Consider the following 24,275-nt stretch of genomic DNA (forward strand, 5'->3'; position numbering starts at 1 on the left):
AACATGGTGATTCTTTTTATTTAGCAAGGAGAGAGTAAATGGCCCTATCCACCCTCAGCACAGTACCTCCAGTGACAGTTGCTGGTCTCTTTTCTTTCTCTTATGTTTCTTTTTAGACTGTGAGCCCTTTGGGGACAGGGAGCCATCTTATTTATTTATTATTTCTCTGTGTAAACTGCCTTGAGCCATTTTTGGAAGGGCGGTATAGACATCGAATTAACAACAACGATGATGATGATGTACGATGTAATGTCTGAATAGGGATAGGGCTTATGTGTGGGGTGGTTTTGGTTTGTTTTAAAAATATTGTCAATTATAATTTGCCAATTTAAACAAATTGCCAATTTGTTTTTTTAAAAACTGCCAATTATAAGGCATTTGGAGGTCCATTTGTTCAACTGGTAGAGGGGAAATCCTTCAAATAAACAGATAAGGCATCCTAAAGAGGCCAAAATAGGGACAGATAGTTATTTACCAGGGACAGGAACCACAGAAAAGGGTCTGTCCCTGGTATGCAGTGAGAGTTGGTGCAGTGGCTGTTGGGACAAACTGCGCCACTAAATACTGGATTATTTAGGGGGGGGGGCAAAAGTGAACATGGACACAACAAAAGGCATTAAAACATCTTATGATGGGTGTGGGGGGGGGGGGACTCTTAGATAAAAGCACAGAAAAATACATCAGCATCCAACACGGAGGAAGTCAGTCATTACAGCACTTCGTCCCCAGGATCTTAAAATGAAAGAGGCCGGCCAACTGTTTTTAGAAGGATAAAAGAAGCAAAAGGATCAATGCCTTCTTTGCCAAGAAATGAAGCTAGGTCACATAGCAGGCATCTTGAGAGCGTAGAAAAGACTTGGCAGGCGTGTTTTTTAAAAAAGGAAAAAAGAAAAAGGCAGCATTCAGGCGGGCCGCGTTTAGCCTTTGGAATGTTAAGAGGGAAAGGAAAGGGTGAAGCATTTATTTAACTGAGGGCCAACACCACAGTAGGTTGAGCACATTATTATTGGCCTTGTATACTTGTGAGTCCTCCCCCTCCCCGCCATCTAGCAACCATGCGGGGTGGGTGGGGTGGATCTCAATTGGGACCATGGTGGGGAGAGAGAGGATTTAGCCCTTTGCCCCTGCCACAGCGCCAAACTGGATGCCCCCACCCCGTGACTGCTATTTGGGTAAGTGTGGGGGGTTAGAGTTAGGGTTACACACAAGCACCAATAATATGCTTAATTTAATGTGTAGTTTGGAATTGAGGTTCCTCTGGAATATGTAATAAGGGAGGGAAGAAAGGTTTGAAGATATCTGAAGGGGGTACTTACCTCCCAGGGGCAGGCCACCCCGGGGGTAGCCAACACCTCGGTAACCTGGAACACAAAGTTGCATCAAGAACTACCATCAAGGAGCAGCCCCATTCACTCACTCCTCTACCCAAGAACAAGCAGCAGAGACTCCTCCGGCCTCCTGGGCGTTATTCGCACATGGCTTCATGCTGCAGGGTGAATGTTGAGCAAAGCCACTTCGAAGTACACTCGCGGCCTTGAGGGAAGCAGCCCCTCCCCTCTGCTCTCGGGTTTCGTTTTGATGCAAGTCCATGTTTTCCTTCTAGCCAATTTTTGGGGAGAGGGAGAGAGTACTGAAGATCTACATTTGCATTTGTAAAGAGAGTGTCCATCTTCTCATGCTAATGATTCTACGTCAGTGCCTCTCCCTATTTGCAATGGCATTTTCAGAAAAAGCAGCTTAAAACCAGCATTTTAAAAACCCATAAATACCTCGAGATAAGCTAGAATTTGCATCACAAAGCCCGACTTGTATGTGGAGTGGGTCCAAGGATCTCGAAGAGACCTTGGGGTAAGTTTGGCTGGTGTGTGAACACACACACTCTCTCCTGAATGTGATTCGGGGTAAAAGCCCTGTGTGTAAAGCTTCCAGGCTTATCTTAAGTAGTTAAATCCAACAGCATGCATGATTGTGAAAGCTTAAAAAAAAATAAAATACGGCGGATATGAAGGAAAGTATTCAAAGTAGTCCCATTGAAATTTAAAGGCCAAGTCAGGCCTAACTGCCCTTTTAATTTCAATGGAACTACTTTGAGTAATTTTCCCCATCGTGTCAGTCAATCATAATTAATTTTTGCTAGTAATCTGGCACTAGAAAAACCTGTTTGCGTGCATCTGGTGCAGCTTTATCATAAACCATGAGGAAACAGGCTCCACTTTCCCTTCACAGTACTGTGAATAGTTACCTGGCTTCTGCTTTCCAGCCTGTGGGTATGTGCCTAATCCTGCAAGAGGGCAGAGAAGAGGGATTTGTCCACAAATCAGATGACTTACCCCACCATGCCCTTTATTTTTCTCCCATACAGACAGTAAGATGATTGTATGCCTCTGTCTTCTTTATATATAATTTATATATAATTCATACCCACCGCTAATCCCATGTGTGGCAGCTCTCGTGAGAGTTCACAAGCAGCTGCCGATTAGTGACAGGGCTGGCTGGCCAGGGACAAGTGGCAACTGTGTGTGGACAAGCGGCAGCCTGGCCGTGGAGGAGAAATGGTGGCCCAGGTGGCCACAAGGGAGAAGCGGTGCAGAGGAGAAGGGGCAGGTAGGCTGGCCGCCAAGGGAGAACGAACTGGGGTGGGATGGGAGCGCAAATGAGAGGAGAGACAGGGACAGCTAGGGGTGCAGATGCTCTGCACCAGGTCAGCTAGTTTTCTATTATTGCCACAGCCACAGCAGGCCACCAATGGTCAGGAGCAGGAGAAAGGCCCCAAGACCATAATCAAGGGAGGGGCTAAAAAAAGGGGAAGAAAGTCCTCCACTTTCCACCACTGTTTTTATTATAGAAGGCCTACAGTGGTCAGCAGCAGGCCACAGAGAAGCTAAACCTTCAACAAGCTGCCCCCTCAGATGTGACTCCTTGTAGTATTTAGACTGCATGCAAAGAGGGTATTCAAGACAAACTGCCTTTCACCCTGGGAAGGGTTGTCGTAAATCTTTTAGCTCGGCAAACCCGCTAACCCAACAGGATTTACAACCCCTTCAGCTCTCCCCCTGTGAGTTAAACAGAAAGTAGCAGCGAAGCTGCACAAAGGAAAATGAAAGACTCACAAAGAAAAAATAGTAGTAAACAGATAAAGTCCCCTGAACTAAACTAGGTACCCCACTCTATGATTACTGAGTAATAAATGAAAGGGAAACAACAAAGCAAGGAATGAATAGAACAAGGGACAACGGAGCAAGGAATAGAACTGAACAAGGGCAAACTGGAACTTGAAAGGTTGAGGAATTCTAAATAGGAGCATGGTCTGCAGTAAGCGAAAGTTGCTGACAGCAATCTGTGCAACTAACAGACTGCTTAATATAGGGCTCGAGATAACTGGCAGCCAATCAGGCTTTCCTGAATCAGCACTTCTACTTCCTCTCCTGTGATATCCTGCACCTGCGTGTCTCCCACTGAGCCTTCCTCTTGAGACGTCTTCTCAAGACAGGCGAAATCTTCTGAGTCAGAGGTCTGGGCCATGACAAGGATGCAGGACATGCCTGTGTACACATCCCTCATCACACAGCATGAGGGCCGGACCAGCCCAGTCTGAAGCCTCCAGTCTCTCTATGGATTGCTTCCTTCACCTCCCACACTAGGGCTGCAGCAAAATTATCTCTGGAGAGATGTCGGTCCTAACCAGGGGCGCTGCTAGGTACTTAAAAGATTCGGGGGCCCTTTTGAGAATTAAGGTCAATTATACCCACCTAAGAATAACTGCATATGTTTTTAAAAGTCGATATTATATTATATATTATGGTTATCATATAAAACCTATGAAGGTGGAAGCAGCAGAGCGCTGGGTGAGGCTAGGCTAGGTGTTCTCTCCCCTGCTCTGTGCAGTTGCCTTCACTGCTGCACTTCCTTTCCAGAAGAGATCGTGGAGGAGGGAGGGGATGAGATTCAGGGCTCTAAGCAAGTCATTAGGGACCTGTCTCTATGGGCCACCCCCTAATGACACCCCTGCTTCCAAGCCTGGGCTTGAGCAAGTTTCATGACTGGCATAGTGAAGGAAGCCTCCATTGAAATTGGCTGACCATTGTGGTGCATACATACAAATAAACCATCGCTGACTGGTCCAAGATCAACTCAGATGCCCCCATTCGCACGTAACATGAAACCAGAGTTGAAGGAGCCAGAGGCTGCCAAACCTGTATGCCTGAATGCAGGACACCCCACTGAAACTCTGAGTCTGTGCGGAGAGCAACCCAAGATTTCACTCTCCAAACACCAGTTTGATGCCTCAGGTTGTAGTGAGTTTTGCCATTCCAACACGAGGTTAGCCTCAGCCTGCAACATATTGTGTTTGAATGTAGAACTGCAAGCTCGGCTGTCTGGAACTGGAGTTGAGGGAGGAAGCTCCTCACTCTCCACAGCTGTGATTGGCTCTGTGGGCTGTCCTTTATGCAAGAAGGAAGCCCACATAGCCAGTTCCTCCTCTTTCTACAATCTACCTGACTGCAGAGAGTCTGAATTCAGACTGGAGAGCAGGGGGTGGATCCACGAGTCCATTGGACCCACGGTTCTGCATTACATGTGAATGTGGCCACAATCTTCATGGCTAAGTGAGCAGTTGAACTCAAGTTTCAGACTAGGAGACTTGAGTCCAACTGCCCACTTAGCCACAAAGACCCTGAGGTGAAATTGACTACTCAGTGATGGGTTTGTTTGTTTGTTTGTTTGTTTGTTTGTTTGTTTGTTTGTTTGTTGTGGTATTTAACCCTCAGTTGAAATCAGGGGTGGATCATAAATGCAGGGGAATACAGAAATTTTTAATAGAGGGAGAGAAGCCATCCTACCTGCTCCATATCCAGCTGGGACTCCATAGCCTGTGGGGAGACAGAAAGTGTAAAACAGAAAAGCCAGAATAGACAGGCAGAAGATATTAATGAGTGAAGAAGCGATTGAGAAGAACTGACTTTCTTTGTTTGTTTGATTTGTTTGTTTGATTTCTATACCGGCCTTCCAAAAATGGCTCGGGGTGGTTTACACAGAGAAATAATAAATAAATAAGATGTATCCCTGTCCCCAAAGGGCTCACAATCTAAAAAGAAACACAAGATAGACACCAGCAACAGTCACTGGAGGTACTCTGCTGGGGGTGGATAGGGCCAGTTACTCTCCCCCTGCTAAATAAAGAGAATCACCAGGTTAAAAGGTGCCTCTTTGCCAAGTTAGCAGAGGATAATGTTGTGGAGGACCGAGGCCTAGACCTCTTGGTTTTCTGTAAATAAGCCCCTGTATTGTAAGTTTCATTAATCTTCCCAAACGTCTTCTTTTTGTAAATAGCCCTTATATTATAAACGCATTATAAATTGCATTAATATTCCTAAACCTCTGCATTATTGTAAATAGGATTTCTATGTTTGCAAAGCCCTGTGCATGAAAAAACTAGCAGGATCAAAAGTTCATGCCTGCTGTTTTTTTAGTTTCACATTTAGAATATCAGTTGACAGTTTGGTTTTGAAGGGAAAAGATATTTTGAAAAATGGAGGGTTCTTTGAGTTGTTCTAATTGGATTGTTTGAAAAACTGTGGGGGCAAAAACATGTATATACAAGCTGATCCTGCACAGAGCATCTAGTGCGAGTGCACTCAGACTTCTCACCCTCTCACTTGGACTTCCCCTCCCCAGAGACTTGGCAGGGTGACAGAAAGTCCCCCTCACTCGGCCCTTCCCCTCCCGCTCGGCCTCTACCCCCCACCCACTTCACTCGGCCTTCCTTCTCTGCCACTCAGCCTTTCCTTGCCACCTCGCTCGCTGCTCGGCCTTTCTTCGCCCCCTCCCGCTCAGCCCCCCCGTCCCACCTCCCTGTCCCACCTCCCCTCCCTGCCTTAAGCCGCCCCATGGTGGTGGAGAGGACGGACAACGACGGGGCGCTGATGGTGGAGATGGTGGCAAAAGCTCCTTCCCTGGACCCGCCGGTTGTATGTGAAAGCCCCACCTCTGCATTTTCATTGGTCACAGCTGCAGTGGGGGCGGGGCTTGCCACATACAACCTTAGTGAATTATATGGAGAGTTTGATTGATTGATTGATTGATTTGGTTTGGTTTGGTTTGGTTTGGTTTGATTTGAGATAGTTGAGGAAGTCAGTCTGCCAGAGAGTCCTGGAAGAAGTTAGAGTCCTGGAGAAAGCCAGTGTGCAGTTTGGAAAAGAGGGAGAAGGAGAATCTCTCTGAAGACACAGTTGGAGAACCAGAGCTGAGGAATTGCTAGCACAGGCTGAGAGATTCAGTGCTGTGTCTGGAACAAGGGCTGTAATCGCAAGAAGAGCCAGGCTGGGTTGAACCCCAGGCCTGAACCGTGATCAGAATAAGAGACTGCACAACAAGCCAGTTGTTGAGAAGGAGGTAACTGCAGAGGATTCTGTGTAGGAACCAGTTTAGGTAGCTTAGTTTATGCATTTTTCCAACCATTTCTTTTCTCCTGTTTTATCTTTTGGTACTTGTTTTGCGTTCTAACTTTTGCTGTGTAAAGAAACTAAGAAGTTAACGATTTAACTGAACAGAGTTTTTTCAAAGTAAGCTTTCCTATCACATAAAGATTAGAAGCTGCCTTTTTTGTCTCCACCCGATGCCTATAAGCCTTTCCACTCTAGTGAGTTTTTGGTGATTTTTGCAAAGGTGTAAGGGCTGCTGTAGTAGACCCAGCCTTACAAAAAGTCGACTTGGTGGCAGTGGTAAAAGTCTAGGTGGGATAGGCACCTATTCCTTCACACGTGGTGACAAGCGGTGGGATAGGCACCTATTGCTCCACAAATTCCCTTGGTGGTTGCAACAATGGCACAATAGTCTTGAGAGCAGGGGTCTCAAACTACAGCCTTCCTGCAGATGTTGGCTACCACTCCATCATCCCTGGCTACTGAACACTGTGACTGGACGCTGTAGTCCAAAAAGCTGCCGGAGGGCCACAACTTGAGACCTCTGTTCAAGAGCAGGGGTGGCCAACCTGAGGATCTCCAGGGGCTGCAGGACTACAACTCCCATCATCTCTAGCTGCAATACTGCTGGTAGACTCCTGAGATGGTAGAATGGACTGTACCACTACAGGTGAGGGGTAGTGGGTTCCCCGTGTTTTGTTTTTAAGAAAAGGTCATGTAAGGCAAAAAGAAAACCCAAGCACATCTGCTTGCTCCTTGCTGTGTTTGCTTTCTGCTTGCAGGGAGTTCTTCACGTTCAAAATGGCGATTCTCCACCTGCAATCTGAAGTGGGACAATCCATTCCATTACCTCCGTTCTCTGCCATCTCTCACTGGCATCTCATGCTGTGGGTCAGGTATCAGTTCTTCCTTACAGGTCTTTGGGAAGCATTTCTGTTTCTGTGAAAATGTTTCTGGTTCACTTAGCTTTTGGCAGGTGAAACAGATATGCAGGTATGTTTGTTTCATTACTCTTCTGCATTCTATTCCAGCCCCATGGCTCAACTTACCCAGTCCGGTAGGAAGTCTTTGGGCCCCATAACCAGGATATTTCCCTACGAAGATGAAAACCAGAGAGGGTGGCAGCAGAGAAAAACAAGACAGCGGAACAATTATAGCTCAGGCTATCTTGCCAATCACAGCATGCAGTCTTTTTAAAAAAGCATATATTAGTTACGACTAACTTGTTCTATTAGTTGCAACAGGACTGCTCATGAGTAATTTTGCCTGGATGTTAGCCACCATATGAGGTCTTTCTCATGACCAGCTACAGCAGGTAGCTGAGGTAGTGATGCTGGGTAAAAATCTGAGGTAGCTGAGGTAGTGATGCTGGGTAAAAATCACTACCCAGCCAAAAGCTAGGTAGTGATGCGCTTGTAAGGAGCCTCAGGACCCACTCCTACCCTGCTGCTCTAGAACAGGGCTTTGTTGTTCCTAAACCTAACTTTTTACCTAGGTTAAAGGGGCAAAGTCCCATCTTACCTTGGTAGCTCTGATAGTGTGTGTGATCAGGGCTGTGTTCAGCAGCTCTTGGCAGCTCGGCTTCCTTAAAACCACAGAGTGCCACTTAAATTGTAGCCAGGAAGCTGGGAGCTGCAGCATTGCTGCAAGCATCCTTTCCACTGCCCACGCAATGCATTGTTGGACACTTCCTCCTCCAGATCCCCAAGGCAGTAAGCTCCACCATGCTGATTGTGAGGGTGCTTAGTGTGGCAGAGGTCTCTATACCAGTGAGACCTAGGTTCAAATCCCTACTCAGCTATGAAGTGTACTGGGTGATCTTCGGCCATCTTTCAAGACCTTGGGGCTTATCTTTCAACCTAACCTACCTTGCAGAATTGGTGTGAGGATAAACATAACCATGTACACCACTCTGGGCTCCTTGGACAAAGAGTGGGATATAAATGTAAGAATAAATACATCCCAGCATGTCCACTGACTTCCTCCTCTCCATTCCAAGCACATGTAACCCAGTTTTCTCATCCTGCATGATTAGTTTTTACCAAGTTTTTCTTATTTTATGTAAGCTTAAAGTAAAGTTTAAGTTACAGTTATGACTCGTGATTCTGTCCACATTCGCACGTAACACTTCTGGTTCCACTCCCCGCTTCCCCCACTGTCCTGTCCCAATTCAGATGTCATAGAGAGCGATCCAACTGCAGTCAGCAGGACTGCGGAGGGGAGGGGGAACTGGCTGCATTAGCTTCCTTCTGGCATGAAGGAACAGCCAATCACAGCTGAAGGGAGGGAGGAGTTTTCTCCCTCAGCAACAGTTACAGCAAACGCAGCCTATGGCTCTGAATTCAGACGACACACAGGCTGCATGGAACCTCGGGTTGGGGAGATGAAACTCACTACAATCCGAGGGTTCAAACTGGAGTTTATAAAATGAAACCGAGAGTCGGTCACTGCATGGAACTGGAGTTGCAAGCATTCAGACGACGCGGTGAGGAAACCACTGCCCCCTAAAACTCTAGTTCTGCATTACGTGTGAATGTAGCCTGTGTCTGGATTCTTCAGCACTCACTCTGCTAACAGTTCCCTCAACCCAAGCCAATGCTGCCATTGCCAAGATCAAAGTCAGGGATAAGAGTGAGCCTCAGTATGAATAACTTGGACCCCTTCGATCTGCATTGCTCTGCCACTTCAGTCTGTGTGGCCCCTGCCCTACAGGGTCAGATAAATCCCTAAATTTATGAACTGCAAGGGTCAGATACATCTCAAAGAGCTGCTCTGATCGGCGGGGGGGGGATCTTGCTGCCCTATTGGTGCCCCACTAATCTGCTGCCTTGCCTCATGAAAATACCACCCTTGATGCTCCTCATCTATGGAGCCCTTTTGTCCTGGAGATGCACCAGAGCCCTAGCCTAAGCATTTTTCAGAGGCAAGACAACACCTTGCTGCGGTCACCTCTTATACCATTGGGCTGATGTAATAAAGGAGCAAAAAGGGCAACGTACAAGTGCTCCAGTTTTTAAGTACTGCATAGTAATCAGTAGCAAATGTCAAGATGGGCATTTCTTTGTACCCAGCCTTTTGGACCACAAGGAGTCCGCCAAGATCACTGTGCGACTTACCTGCTTTAGCGCCTACTGGTCCCAGTCCGGCTCCTGTTGGTACTCCTGCTGCACCTGAACACAGAACACAAAACTTGGGACTCCCCTCTTGCATTGGTTATGGGGCCCACTGGAGTTACTGGTCAGGCCAATGAAATGAGCAAAGCTCCTTGAAACAGAAGGTAACCCAACAGGTAGCCTGTTACATGGCTTAATGCCTTTGCCAGAAACAAGCATGTGAGCGTATGCATACATCCATTTCAAAGTATGCAAATTTAAAGCCGCCCATTTAGAAGCATTATGATGAAATATATGACTAATACTTTATATACCACTTTATGTATTGTGGCCCTTGAAGAAAGAAATTCCCATTGATCTAGTAACAACCTCAGTGTATGTGTGTGAATGTGGAGCAGGGCATACCAGCATTTACACCGGGGGCTTTTTAGTTTAGAAAAAAGACAACTGCGGGGAGACATGATAGAGGTCTATAAAATCATGCATGGTGTAGAAAATGTGGATAGAGAGAAATTCTTCTCCCTCTCCCATAACACTAGAACCAGGGGTCATCCCATGAAATTGATTGCCGGGAAATCTAGGACCAACAAATGGAAGTACTTTTTCACTCAACGCATAATCCACTTGTGGAATTCTCTGCCACAAGATGTGGTGACAGCCAACAACCTGGATGGCTTTAAGAATGGTTTGGATAACTTCATGGAGGAGAGGTCTATCTATCAAGGGCTACTAGTCGGAGGGCTGTGAGCCACCTCCAGCCTCAAAGGCAGGATGCCTCTGAGTCCCAGTTGCAGGGGAGTAACAGCAGGCCCTCAACTCCTGCCTGTGGCTTCCAGCGGCATCTGGTGGGCCACTGTGCGAAACAGGATGCTGGACTAGTTGGGCCTGATCCAGCAGGGCTGTTCTTATGTTCTTACTTACCTCTTATCAGGGTTGGGAGGTAAAGAGCCCCCCGGGCATTTCCTTGTGGTTTCACTCCTGCAACAAAAGTTCAGAACAAAAATGTGATTGAGATGACGACAACAACAACAAAACATATTTATATACAATTTTTCAGCCAAAATTCTCAAAGTGGTTTACATAATAATAATATAAAAAGGTGGCTCCTATTCTTAAAGGGCTCACAATCTAAAAAGAATTGTAAGGCAGACACCAGCAACAATCACTGGAGGGATGCTGTGTTGAAGCTGAGACATCACACCTGTCTTCTCTGACTAATTTGAAAGCTCTATTAGTCCCCAGTATTAGAACTAGAATCATTAACTTGATTTGCAGTCCCCACTTCACTCATGAAAAGGTGGGGGGAACTCTCTTTTTACTATGTTTTTTGTGCCCAAATTGTGAAGATGGTAGGGTTGGATTAAACAGTGTTAAGAAGTGACTAATTTGTAGTAAATGATCCCATGTATGTTCCACAAATGATGTGAGAGTGAAGAATTTCTTTGGGTAAAAGTGAGAGCTGAAACAATGGTGACAAAAATTCAGATGTCAAAGGTGACTTTTTGAATTTGAAATCGATTCAGATGTTGAATATGAACAGTGAGTAAAGCATTGATTGAATTATGAGATATCTAAGTTTCAATTCTGTTCACACTTACTTAGGAGCAAGTCCCACTGCAATTCATTGGACTTCTCAATATACATTGATAGCATTACATTTTTAGATTTTTCAGTGGTCTTGCTTTCAGTATGCATCATGTATGTAATCTTGTCAGATATCACATAACATTCCATGTCATCTGTTCAGTACAATCAGACACTATATTATAATTGTTTTAATCATTTTATCCTGTTGGGGTTTTTTTGTATTTTAATTTATGTGCACCACCTAGGGATGCACATGTCAGATGGTATAGAAATATGATAAATAAACAAATATTATTCCATGCATACAATACAGATCTCAAATGTCTGGTGACTATTTGGCAGATTTTTGAACTTTCAAAAATATTCAGGGAATATTTGAATCAAAATGCACAAAGAAGAAATTTTTGAGAGCAAGTTTTGTGTTACCTTTTTCAAAAATGACAAGTTGTTCTAGTAAGAATTAATCAGCCTACTTTCCTTTCACTGTCTCTACAAATGGACTAAATTTGGTTCAAATAGAGGTCCACAAGTTAGATCTCTTTTGCCTCAAAAGTTCACATGTCCACTATCTTGGTTTGGGGTGGATGACATCATCACAATCTACACCATTGGGGCATCCCTATGTGTCCCTACAGCTGTAGCTAATTTGGTTCAAATCGGTTTAGTGGTTCACAAGTTAGCTCACTTATGCCTCCAAAGTTTATGCACCCACCATCTTGGATTGGGGTGGATGACATCCTCACAAACTACGCAGTTGAGGTGTCCCTATGTGTCCTTACAACTGTACCCGGTTTGGTTCCTATTGGTTCAGGTGTTGCAAAGTTGATGGGGGGGGGCGGACAGACAGACAAATAGACACATGCACAGAATGCCGGGTGATCTCATAAGCCTACTGGAAAGTAGGCTAATAAAAAACAGAATCGAGAAATTCTGCAATCAGTGATAGTATAGTGTTTTCATATTCTATTTTAAATTGTTCTCTAAAAATGATTGATTGTGTGTGAGTTTGTGTGTGTGTGTGTGTGTGTGTGTGTGTGTGTATTTAACATATCGATATCTACTGAGCCTCTGGAATCAGTGCTGGCCAAATACATTTTCCAGCCAGAAGTGGACCCCCCTCCCTTCCCTAGTACAATAACACCACCATCCCCAATTCCTTTGAAATCTCTCCCTTCCTTTTCTATTAGAAAGGGATGAAGAAAAGCAGTGTGTCCACCTGAATTAGCCTGCATCACCTTGCTTCATGGTAGGACTGACCCTGCCTGGGATGATGCTGGTTTCAGATCCTTCAATTAATCAATAGGAGGTGAAAGGGGCTGCTTTAGCATGTCATCAGGCTCCTTCAAACAAACAGCAGCCGCTACTACTACATGCAACAATGTTGGAACCACAGCAAGAAGGCGTCCACACTGACATCATGAACGGACATGCTGACATGATCTTGGCACATCCTTTAATGAGGGATGTTTAAACAGGAGTTTGTAGCGTGTGCAGGGGGCAATTCTGATGAACACGCCTCATACCCAATTAAAAGTCATGCTGAGATTGTGTCCAGATGTCCTTTAGTGATATCGGGGCAGGCACATTCTCGCTGCAACCCCGACATTATTGTGTAGGGGCTGCTGTTCGTTTCAACCTGCCCTTTCTTGAGTTTGATTTCACACAGTTTTCTGAGAGGGGAATTCCAGATGGGTAGCTATGTCAGACTCCTGCAACAAAATGGCCAAGGGAAAGACCAATATATTGAATGTGCTGCAAGCTTTGTGGCTTAGAGTTCATTGCATCAGCTGCGGGAAGGTTTATCCTCAGCTGGCAGAGATACTTATGAAGAGATCTGGAACTGGGTGGTACATGAAGGAGGCTCGGTTTTAGGGGTGTGCACAGACCACTTGGTGCAGTTTGAGCCGAATTCAAACAGAATTCGGACCAAACAGCGGTCCAGTCAATCTGATTGGCTGGGTCACTTGGTTCGACAAACCAGCTCGAACCGGTTGAAACTGGTTTGCGATTGAATCGCTTGAACCAGCCTGGTTCACAGCGGTCTGGTTTGCAATCAAACCCGTTCTGCACATCCCTACTCAGTTTTGTGCCACAATCAACCTGCTTGTCTTTAAACTCTTTACACTTCAACCTATTAGCCCACAAGATGCTTTGTTGATTTACTAGCTGAGAGAGCGGTTCTCTTACAACTGGTGGAAAATGTTGGAGGGGAGGGTCACTCATCATGTCAGGCCAGATGGGAGCAGGTCTGGGGCATTCCACAAAGCTCCTTTCAAAGCCTGAGTCTTGGATGCCAAAGGATTATTTAATTATGGTGAGGAGGCGTTTCAGCCCCGTGGTCCACCTGGGACCTGTCCTGTCTCCTGGCTGGAGGACCTGGCTGGCTGCCCTGCCTGTCTTTGTGGCTTTGCAGGGGGGTGTCAGCCCCTCTCCCACTGTGGGCACTACGGAGGCTTTTGTGTACAGGGCTGGTGAGGACACCAAAGGAATGTGGCATCTGGGTGCCAGACAGAGACATGACGTGGGACACATTGTGCAAGCCACTAACCTTTGCCCAATCTGGACTTTCTGACAGGAGCTTAGGAGGAGGGGGTTATATAACGTGGTGATTCTCTTTATTTAGCAGGGGGAGAGTAACTGGCCCTATCCACCCCCAGCACAGTACCTCCAGTGACTGTTGCTGGTTTCTATCTTGTGTTTCTTTTTAGATTGTGAGCCCTTTGGGGACAGGGAGCCATCTTGTTTATTGATTATTTCTCTATGTAAACCACCCTGAGCCATTTTTGGAAGGGCGGTATAGAAATCGAATTAATAATAATAATGGGGCACAACATGGGGACAGGCCTTAGGGATGGGGCTGCAGCTTGGTGGAACAGCATCTGCTTTGCATGCAGACGGTCCTAGGTTCAATCCCTGGCAGCATCTCCAAGTAGGGCTGGGAAAGACTTCTGCCTAAAACCTTGGAGGGCTGGGGCCAGTCAGTGTAGCCTGTATAGAGTTAGATGGACCAATGATCTAGCTCAATATAAGGCAGCTTCCTATCTTTTTAGCCTATTTTCCTCAAGGAAAGTAGTCTCATGAGATCACCTTGCTGTCTGTGTGTCCGTCCATCCATCCCGTCTGTAATGTGTGTGTCCCCCTAACTTCTCAATGCCTGGACCAATTTGGACCAAATTTGGTACAATTATAGTGCCAGATAGGGATACCCCAATGGTGTCTTTTGTGAATGATGTCATCCACTCCAATTCAGGATGGTGGATGTGAACTTTTGGGTGGAAATGGGCTAACATTTGAACTGTCAAACCAATTTGCACCAAACTTCGTAAATATGTTCAGATTATTTTATTTATTTATTTATTATTTATTATTAAAACTTTTATACCGCCCTTCCAAAAGGCTCAGAGGATTATAGAGGATATAAAACCTTGATATCCCATAAATGAATTCCAGAACCCATTTCAAGATGGCAGATTTGTGTGTGTTCCTCACTAACAACATTGCAATTCCACGACCAATTTGGATCAAATTTAGTATAGTTGTTGTGCCACACACAATGAGGTCATTATCTCATTGCCGTTCTTCACCCATGCATGTTACACCTTGTTTTTACAGACAAGGCTCTGGCAATTACTGTTTCACTGTACCCTGAAAATTGCATTTGGTGTTTAACAACATAAAGTACATTAATTTGAAGACGGTAAATATCCATTAAAATTATAATGAAACCAAAGTAGGCAGATTAGTTCTTTCCAGAATTTGTTTTTACCTATAATGTAATGGCTGGCATCACTAGTCACCACAACAGGAGCATTGCATTGTGGGTAAAGGAAGATGGCAGCTGCCGGTATGGCTGCAAACAGCATTCTGAGCCACCACCATAACCTCCAAGAGGAGAGCTGATCTTGTGGTCGCAAGCATGACTTGTCCCCTTAGCTAAGCAAAGTCTGCCCTGGTTGCATATGAATGGGAGACTTGATGTTTGAGCACAGTAAGATATTCCCCTCAGGGGATGGAACTGCTCTCAGGGGAAGAGCATCTGGGTTCAACGCTCCCTCCCTGGCAGCATCTCCAAGACAGGGCTGAGATAGACTCCTGCCTGCAACCGTGGAGAAGCCGCTGCCAGTCTGTGTAGACAATTCTGAGCTAGATGGACCAGTGGTCTGACTCAGTATATGGCAGCTTCCCATGTTCCTATGTTTGAGTGGGGCTTACCTTGCAATTAGTGGTAGCAGCTTGGGTCATTTTTGGTGGCCATGCTAGCAGTCACCATATTTTTTAATCAAGGCTTTTATCAAGGCTTCAGGAGACAACCCTGGGCCTTATGATGGTCCTCAGCAGTGTTCCCTCCAAGATGTACACATGTGCACGTGCTCAGACTTTTTTGATGTCCACTCAGTAAATTTTCGATCCCGCTCAGGTTGAATCAGGAAGGCCCCACTCTGAATGCGTGTGCGTGCACACTGCTTTGATACTGCCGCCCAGAACAAAAGTCATTGCGCACACAGATGAAAAAAAATTAGAGAGAACACCAGTGCTCAGCCAGTGCCCAAGTTTGCTGATCCTTGACTATGGCCCTGATAAAAGGCAGGCTGAGATGTGGGGAAGCCATCCCTTGGTTAGGGGTAAAACCAAAAGACTTGGCCTGCATCCACTGACCCTCTACTCTACACAGATCCACCCAGAGGCGTAACTATAGGGGGGGCGGGGGGCACGTGCCCCGGGCGCCATCTTTTCTGGTCACGTGGGGGGCGCCGCCATGACAATTTATTTTTATTTTTTTTAAAAAAAAATTTGTTAATACAAATGTTTCCTGCTCAGTGCAGCAGTGCTGCAGCAGTCAAGGGAGCGCGTCGGCGCCCCCTGCCCCACGAGCGGTCCCTTCCGCGCTGCCCGTGCCCCCCCCCATTGCTTTGCTGGCGCCTGGTGGCCAGTCAGTGGCCTGGCTTGGCGGTGGCGGCGGGCGCTTGTGAGGAAAAACCTAAGTATAATGTAGTATGTTGGGGGGGCGCGGGGGGGGGGCGCCATTTCAGTGCTTGCCCCGGGCACCGTTTTCCCTAGTTACGCCTCTGGATCCACCATACCAAAACATATATAAAAATCACACAATTGTAGCCAGTGTGAACTCCTCTGGAATTAATTACTATTATTGTGATTACACACATGGAATAGAATTTCTGTTTCACAAAGAAGCCTATATTCCTAATATCATAACAGCTGCTATCTTGGATCAGACCACAGCAGCGTAGTTCAACATCTGGGGAGACAAGAATGGGAACCTCTATTTCAGATCACATTGTACTGGTCAAAGACTGTAATAAAGTTTATTTATCTATCTATCAGATCACTTAATGACAGTTGGGTCTTCCATAATGTCCTCTGCACACACCTAAATAAATAAATAAATAAATAAATATCCCTCTGGTTTCCTTTACCCCCACTATTAGAGGGAGTTCTGAATCCCTTGCAAACCCTGGAACCATTTCTTATCTTTTTCTTCAGGACAAACTACATGTTTTCTTTATTAAATAGCAGCCATGTGGGGTCCCAGTCCAGAGTCATACTGTGGGGTGGGGGTGGAGGGCTTTAATCCTCCCCACCATCCTGCGATCCTACTCTAGATTCCGACCACACACGCACACACACACACACACACACACACACTGCTATTTGCCCTTGGAGGAAAGCTCCCAGTGGCTTTGGTGAATAGGGCAGATTTTGCTTGCCTGGCATGTGAAATATCACTGAGAGAGCACCGGGCAAACATCCAGATGGATGGAGTTACGTAAGTGGGGTGCAAGCACGGAAAAGACCCTGTCTCTGATAGCCCCCTATCAAGAAGAATTTCCAATTGACTCCAAAGTTCATGTGGCCTGAGAGTAGATGATCCAGTGATCTTGTTGAAGCTAAGCAGCTCTAGGTCTGGTCGGTGCCTGGATGGGTGACCATCTGGAAACCACATGAGTGCCATTTTGAGTTCCAAGGTGAAAGAAAGGTGGGGTATTAAATAAATAAATATGTGAGAAGGCAGCCCTTCACAAATCCTGGAGTTTAGCCTCTAATTGGTTAAAAAAAAAAAAAAGTCTAGGCACTACCGGGATCTGAGACAGTGGCACACCTAGGTAATTTTGTCACCCCACTGTGAGACCCCCAAGCCACGCCCCTGCCTCTGATGTCAGACATAGGGGGCATGGCCATTGAACCGCTGACTTGGAGCTCCTTTCCCAGCCTCAGAGGCTCAGAGGCAGGGAAAGGAGCTCCCAGTCAGCAATGCAACAAACCGCTGACTGGGGAAACTCTGTAGTGGCCGACTGGCCCAGTCCCAGGCATTGGCCACGCCCCCTGTCTCTGATCATTGGCCATGCCCCCTGTCTCATCAGATGCAGGGGGCGTGGCTACTGCCTGGGAAAGGGTCCATCCAGGCCTTCTCCCATCCTCCCCAGTCAGTGTTGCATTGAAATGCTGACTGGCTGGGCCCCCCCCACCCACAGCCCAACCAGCATTTCAATGAAACACTGGCTGGGGTGGAGAGGGGCCTCATGCTCCCAGCCAGAGAGTGCTTCGTTTGCCAGCTGGGTGCAGGAGAGGGCAAGGGGGTGACCTGGCCACCAAGAGCCTTGGCACCACCACCCCCGGGCAACGGCAGCCAAGGGATGGTCATCCCCTGTTGCTCCCTTGTCCCCACACCTTTGGGTCTAAAAGGCACCTGATCCATAAAGCTAAGTAGGTGGGGTTGCCCAATTTGATTGAAACCATTTCTGGAGATTGTTTTTCTAATACATTTCACAGTATCAGGCCATTAGTATCTTCAGGATTGTTTTCAGTAATGACCTGGGGACTGATACTCATCCCTGGCGTCTCCAGGACAGCTCTGGAAGCTTGGCAGCCCTATAAGTGAGGGGCTTTCAAGCTTCGTAGGAGTGTGATGGAATTGGCCTTGGTACATCAAGATTATGAACAATGTGAGGAGAGAGAGCAGGCCTTTCCCCCCATAACTTTCTCTTGCCAATGCCATATTAGATTTAAGAACATCCAGCATATTACCCTTAAAGTGTGCCACCGAGTTGGTATCGACTCCTGGCGCCCACAGAGCCTTGTGCTTTTCTTTGGTAATATCCAGGAGGGGTTTACCATTGCCTGCTCCCGTACAGTGTGAGATGATGCCTTTCAGCATCTTCCTAGATCGCTGCTGCCCGATAGAGGTGTTTCCCATAGTCTGGGAAACTATAGTCTGGGAAACACACCAGCAGGGATTCGAACCGGCAACCTCTGGCTTGCTAATCAAGCCATTTCCCCGCTGCGTCATTAGGTGGCTTAGTCAAAGGGATTGGCGGGGGGCGGGGGGCGGGTGATGCAAAGTAAGGGATTGGCGGGGGGCGGGTGATGCAAAGTAAGGTTTCTGTGTGGCCTTCCCAAATTTATGTGGCATCACAGGCGCCACTGAAAATTTGGGTGGGGGGCAGTGGTCCCTCTAATTTTCTTCATCTGTGTGCGGAATGAGTTTTGTTCTGGGCAGCAGTATCAAGGCAGTGTGCACGCACCTGCATTCAGAGTGGGGGCCTTCCTGGTTCAACCTGATCTAAAATGAACTGAGCGGAAGGCCAAAAACTTGTGAGCGCACACATGTGCACACGCCTTAGAGGGAACAGTGGGGGGGGGGGCTTTTCCACACCTGTCAACGTGTCCCTATTTTCCCATTCAGATGAATGGGGAAATAGGGACATGTTGGCAGGTATGCTTTTCTACAACCCACTCCCACCCCCGGGGTGGGGTGGCGGGGGAAATGTTTCATTTTCAGCTTTGCAGTCTGCAACTCTTTGCAAAGAGTGAAATCAGGTGGCTGTTTTATTGCATTGCAAGCTTATAAAAGTCTCAACTCGCCCCCCTGCCCAGAACAATGTATGCCCCTTCACTCATTATGGTCAACACTCTAAAATTTGGTGAGTGGCCTCTCCTTCATTCATTCATTCATTCATTCATGCCTTCCACTCCACTCCCACCTCTGGGAAAACCACAGGAGATGAAGCTATAGCCTTATGATCTCAGGCCCAGACTAGGCTTGTCCCCTGAGATTCTTTTAACCTGAATCCACAAAAGTGGACTAAATGAGCCTTGTGCCTGACCCAGCAGGGCTGTTTGTATATTAAGAGATTACCATGAGACTTATTTAGTTAGTTACATTAGCCTGTGAAATACTTGTGTCCCCTCCGCCCCCGCCAATGTTTTCGTACATTTATACTCCAAGTATGCACTTTGAAAATTTGCAGCAGCTAAAACATGATCAAGAAATCAAAGTTCATAGGAACATAGGAAGCGGCCATATACAGAGTCAGACCATTGGTCCATCTAGCTCAGTATTGTCTTCACAGACTGGCAGCGGCTTCTCCAAGGTTGCAGGCAGGAGCCTCTCTCAGCCCTATCTTGGAGATGCCAGGGAGGGAACTGGGAACCTTCTGCACGCCGGTATGCAGATGCTCTTCCCAGGGCAGCCCCATCCCTTAAGGGGAATATCTTACAGTGCTCATACATGTAGTCTCTGATTCAAATGCAAATCATGGCAGACGGGAACAATTCATGCTTGCTACCATAAGACCAGCTCTCCTCCCCTCTGAGTGAGAAAGTATTCTCTCACTTGTATGTTACAGTAGCTTAGCCATGTATAGCCTTTTGTCTATTCTTACAATATCTCCACTCCTGGGATATTCTGCAGCAGTTTTATTTTATTTTATTTATTATTAGCAATTTACTGCCAAAAGTCCACTTGCAAACTCATTGGCAAATGAGCAGTAAACGCATTCCATGTAACAACCTGGTTCCCGCACACTCCCTACTCTGTATCCTCCGTGCCCAAATGTGTATTTTATAGCATTCTAGTTCTTGCAGTCTTTATTTCTAGTAAGAGCATAAAAATTATCTTGCTGGATAAAAGTGATCTTGCGAGCTCAGTCTCACTCAGCATTCAGCAGCTGCCAACCAGATGCTTCTGGGAAAGCCAGAAGCAGAGCATGACAGACAGGTCCTCTCTTTTACTCCTCAGCACCAGCAGCATTCAGCCTCTGAGGTGCTCTTTTTACCCAACATGGCTAATAGTCACTGATGCAGTGGTCCACTGCAAAATTGTTCTAAGAAAGCCATGGAAATGAGTGATGGTATCATTTTGTGACAAGGAGTTCCAGAGGCTAAAACGGCATTCTGTGAACAGGGGACATAGCTAAGGGCCATGCAGGAGGTTCCAAGCTTAACCCCCTATATCTCCTGTTTAAAAAAAAAATCAGTGTAGGAGTCTGGGAAAGTCCGTTCTCTGCCCAAGACTTTGGAGAGCCAATTCCGATCAGAGTAGACAATACTAGTCTAGATGGACGGACTGATAGTTTGATTCGGTGTAAGATAGTTTTGGAAGATTTTTTTTTGTTTCTTTTGACTGCCAATCAATTTCACTGAATTACCCCCAGACTCTGTGGTTCAGAGACAGAATCTGATTCTTGTCTCTCTCCACACTGTTCATAAGGTTATAAATCAAAAAGCTGACTCTTCTTTTAAAAAATCAAAAAGCTGCTCCATCCCTCACAGTAAGAAAATAACTCATATTCTATTTTCTCGTCTATTCTCCTTCCTCCCTTCCTATGGACACAAGCTTTGCTTGTCCCCCTTTCTCATCTCCATCGGCCAGACTCACCGCCTTGCAGGCTGCTCCTGGCCAGGCACAAGAGCAGAAGCGAGGTGCAAAGATCCAGGCTGCCCATCGTGAAGCTGCACGATCTTCTCCGAGTCTCTGGGTTCCACACATGCTGCTCAGGTGGGAGAAGCCTCTTTTATCCCCTTCTCATGCCCCGCCTGCTGCCTTCCGCCTCCCCTCATTGGGTGTCGAGGCCACACCCCTTTTACTGTACCCAATGGATTCTGAGCGGAACCCTAGGAGATTTGTATGGGGCATTGACACTGCAACCCACTGCTGTTCACCATCAGTTTCATCCTCATACCCACATGAGCTGGCAATGCTGTCAGACACATCTCTCACTCCTGTGTGTGCACATCATTCCTCAGACCACCAAAGCATTTTCATGAATGAGGCAGGGTTTTTCAAGTTGTCGTCTAGAATATGAACAGGGGCGTAGCAAGGTTGGAGTGGGCCCAGAGACAAGATTTTAAAATGCCCCCCCCCCACTGAAGCTCAGCTCATGAAGTAAAGAAATCTTAAATGAGGCTCAATAGTGGTAACAAAAAGCATCCTAAATGATTTTCAAACAGGTTTTGTAAACTGTGGACGATGCAAGTCATTTAATGGTACTAGAGAAAGACCTGCTGTTCTGGTAGCTCCAGGTCTCTTAACACTCACATCAGTTTCGGAGGATGAATACAAATGAAGGAAGCCCAGGCGGGTGCGCGGCTGGGGGAGTCAGTCATGTGACTTGCCTCTGGGGGGCCCCCCCAGGCAATGGGCCCCCAGACAACTGTCTCCCTTTGCCCTACTATAGTTACACCCTTGAATAAGAATACACTGCTTTTCAACAAGAATGTCCTCAAAACGGCTTACGCAGCAGCAGAAGAGGGTCCCCTGCCCCAAAGGAGCTCACGGTCTAAAATGAAACACCAAGGGAACACCACCAGCAGACACAGGGAGGGGTGCAAGGCTGGGTTGGATCGGGACAGGGGCATTGTAATCTTGAGGGCAGCCCCAGGGCAAGATTTAGGGTGGCCCCCACCCCATGACCCCCTGCTGGTGCTGTTCCCCCCACTCACGTGCAACTCAGCCATGACGTCATTAGACCATGTTGCAGCTGGCAATGGGAAGCAGGCTGGTGGCCAGCGGAGGGTGGGCAGTTAGATGGACGACAGGGGCCGTGAAGCCACATGTGCCCCATGCACATCAGTGGCAGCAGACGGCAGTGTGTGTGTGTGTGTGTGTGCAGTGGGCGGCCCCCTGAGCATCGGCGGCCTGTGTGTTGCTGCACACTCTGCGCCCCCTATCACAGGGCTGCTCAACTTTGGCCCTCCTGCAGATGTTGGCCTACAACTCCCATAACCCCTGGCTATTGGCCACTGTGGCTGGGGATTATGGGAACTGTAGTCCAAAAACTGCTGGGGAGGGGCAAAGTTGAGAAAGCCTGTAGCGGTGTCTATAGTGGGGTTCCCCCCAAAAAAACTTGGGTCCCCAAATGATGCCAGACTACAACCTCCATCATCCACTGCCATAACAGACAAAGGCTGTTGTGGCAGAGGATAATGGGAATTGTAGTCCAGGTTGAGCAGGCCTGCCTCTCGTTACACGTCTGAACAGGGACACTTGCTCTTCCCCTCCAGGTAAACGAGATCCCAGCGGCACAGCTGGGGGGGGGTCCCTGTTTGCCCCTCTCCTTGGAGACACCTTGGAGTAAGGGCGATAATGAAGACTATAGGGAGGGGTGGAGCTGGGCGGCCCTCAGGAGCTGGGGGCCCCAGGTTCTTGGAACCCATCTGCTAAATGATAGCTGCACCCCTGCGAGAGCCATGACTTTAAAAAGGTACCTCTTTGCCCAGTTAGCCAGGAATGATATTGCAAGAGGGGGAGGTGATCTGTTCTGCAAATTGTCTACAGCAGGGTTTCTTAACCTTGGGCCCCCAGATGTTGTTGGACGACAACTCCCATCATCCTCAGCCACAAAGGCCGTGTCTGGGGACGATGGGAGTTGTAGTCCCGCAACATCTGGGGGCCCAAGGTTGAGAAACCCTGGTCTACAGCGGTTAGTGAGCTTGCGCATGCCACAACCTTGTCAGATGGCTCACTGTTGCGCCTCTTTTAGCCATGGAAAACTGAGGCTGCGAGGCAGGCCGTGGGCTCTCGTGACTGAGCCGAGACAAACTCTCCTCTAGTGCTCTGTCCACTGGGTATGAGACGTAACACCCACCAACACGGTGATCTCTGCTATTTTCCAAGGAGGGGGGCCAACGGGGCAAAAAAAAACAACCCATCACTGTGAGAGCCACGTCCCACTGGGCTGACTTCCACACAGCCCTGCGCTTTTCTCCGTGCTGAGAGGGCCCTTTAAGAGAGACCGGGTTTCCCCCTAAGAGCACTTGGAGGAAACCACTGGGAAGGGTGGCATGCCTCCTAGGGGGCTCCAGGGGGCTCCAGTTCCCTTAAAAGAAAACACAGCACTGCATGATGGGAGCGATCGCCTCCACGTGGTGCCCGGGGGGGGGGCCCTGTGCAGAGTATGCCGAAGTTTCACACAAGCTCACTAAACAACTGGGTAGGGAGGCACACTTAGGAGCCACACCCAGGACCCCTGGGCCTTACAGTGAAGAACACCGCACTAACATCTCAGTAACTATCGTCCTGAGACAGCCTTTCTGCACGATCCCATAAAATAATTATTTAACGTCATCCCTTGCCAACCGCGGTTCTGAATATATGCAAATGGGAAATTGTGGCAGGTCTTGATGATTGATGAACGCGGTTGATGAGGTTTTTTTAGTGGGGGGGGTTCTGGGGGGGGGTTCAATGATGGGGGATTCAGAGGTTCAATCTGCTCATTTCTCTTGCTGACCTTGCTGTCCCTTGCCAATTAAAAATGCCTTTGAGTGATTTGAGGGGGCTTCAAAAAATGTCCAAAGGTCCGATCTGCTCATTCTTCTTTTTGACTCTTGGCAATATTATGGGTGGTTTTTTTGGTGATTTTAAGCTTCTTTTTTTTAATCCTTTATTTTTAGGTCTTTTTGTGGGTGCGGTTCCCCAAATCCCCTGTTTCCCATAGACTTTAATGCCTCGCCAAGCACAAATGTTCCAACGGTGGGGTTTTGCAGGAATGGAACCCTCGCAGTTGGCGAGGGATAACTTTATGCCTCGCCCTTCAGTCCCCAGCCTATCGCGCGATGGGTTTCAAGACCATTTGGAAGGGCACTGCTTCTTTGTTTGGCCACTCGAGGATGGTCTCTAAAGACCAACATGTAAGCAACCAGTCACCTTGGGTTTCATGCTTTCCAATGGACATTCAAATATTCAGTGCATTCCTATGGCCATTCCTTTTCAGATGTTCTGCTTTCTAAGGGCAAATGTTGAAGAGATCGGAAACAAAAGTGCATTACATTTCTGGAAAGTTCAGCATATGACATAGATAACTTTTCATTCACAGACCTGTAGAATCCAGAGGAAAAGGTTGTGGCACATAAGGACAAA

The 24,275-nt window shown here is 47.2% G+C and overlaps 1 protein-coding gene and 1 long non-coding RNA gene across 8 annotated transcripts in view; one reads left to right on the forward strand and one right to left on the reverse strand.

The window, feature by feature from the left end:
- Positions 1–20,890, reverse strand: part of GREP1 (glycine rich extracellular protein 1) — a 43,351-nt gene extending 22,461 nt beyond the window's left edge. For 4 of the 5 annotated variants that reach the window (XM_053258814.1, XM_053258810.1, XM_053258813.1 and 1 more), the window contains exons 1-7: positions 20,796–20,890; positions 10,457–10,513; positions 9,539–9,592; positions 7,472–7,516; positions 4,842–4,871; positions 2,243–2,281; positions 1,317–1,361 (exon numbers count right to left, since the gene is read on the reverse strand). In XM_053258814.1, coding sequence (XP_053114789.1) covers positions 1,317–1,361; positions 2,243–2,281; positions 4,842–4,871; positions 7,472–7,516; positions 9,539–9,592; positions 10,457–10,513; positions 20,796–20,862 — 337 coding nt within the window. In that variant the 5' untranslated portion in view covers positions 20,863–20,890. The remainder of the gene's footprint in view (positions 1–1,316; positions 1,362–2,242; positions 2,282–4,841; positions 4,872–7,471; positions 7,517–9,538; positions 9,593–10,456; positions 10,514–20,795) is intronic. The other variant, XM_053258812.1, reaches the window with a different exon arrangement.
- LOC128328753 (uncharacterized) lies at positions 1,044–7,683 on the forward strand. Of its 3 annotated transcripts, none has more exons than XR_008309377.1 (3): positions 1,044–1,172; positions 7,205–7,318; positions 7,454–7,683. It is a non-coding gene; the product is annotated as an uncharacterized LOC128328753 (long non-coding RNA). The 3 variants fall into 3 exon arrangements; XR_008309376.1 differs by lacking the exon at positions 1,044–1,172 and adding an exon at positions 6,131–6,393; XR_008309378.1 differs by lacking the exon at positions 1,044–1,172 and adding an exon at positions 6,986–7,092.
- Positions 20,891–24,275: the final 3,385 nt, after the last annotated feature.

This window comes from Hemicordylus capensis, chromosome 6 (genome assembly GCF_027244095.1).
Source record: "Hemicordylus capensis ecotype Gifberg chromosome 6, rHemCap1.1.pri, whole genome shotgun sequence".
Taxonomy (NCBI): domain Eukaryota; kingdom Metazoa; phylum Chordata; class Lepidosauria; order Squamata; family Cordylidae; genus Hemicordylus; species Hemicordylus capensis.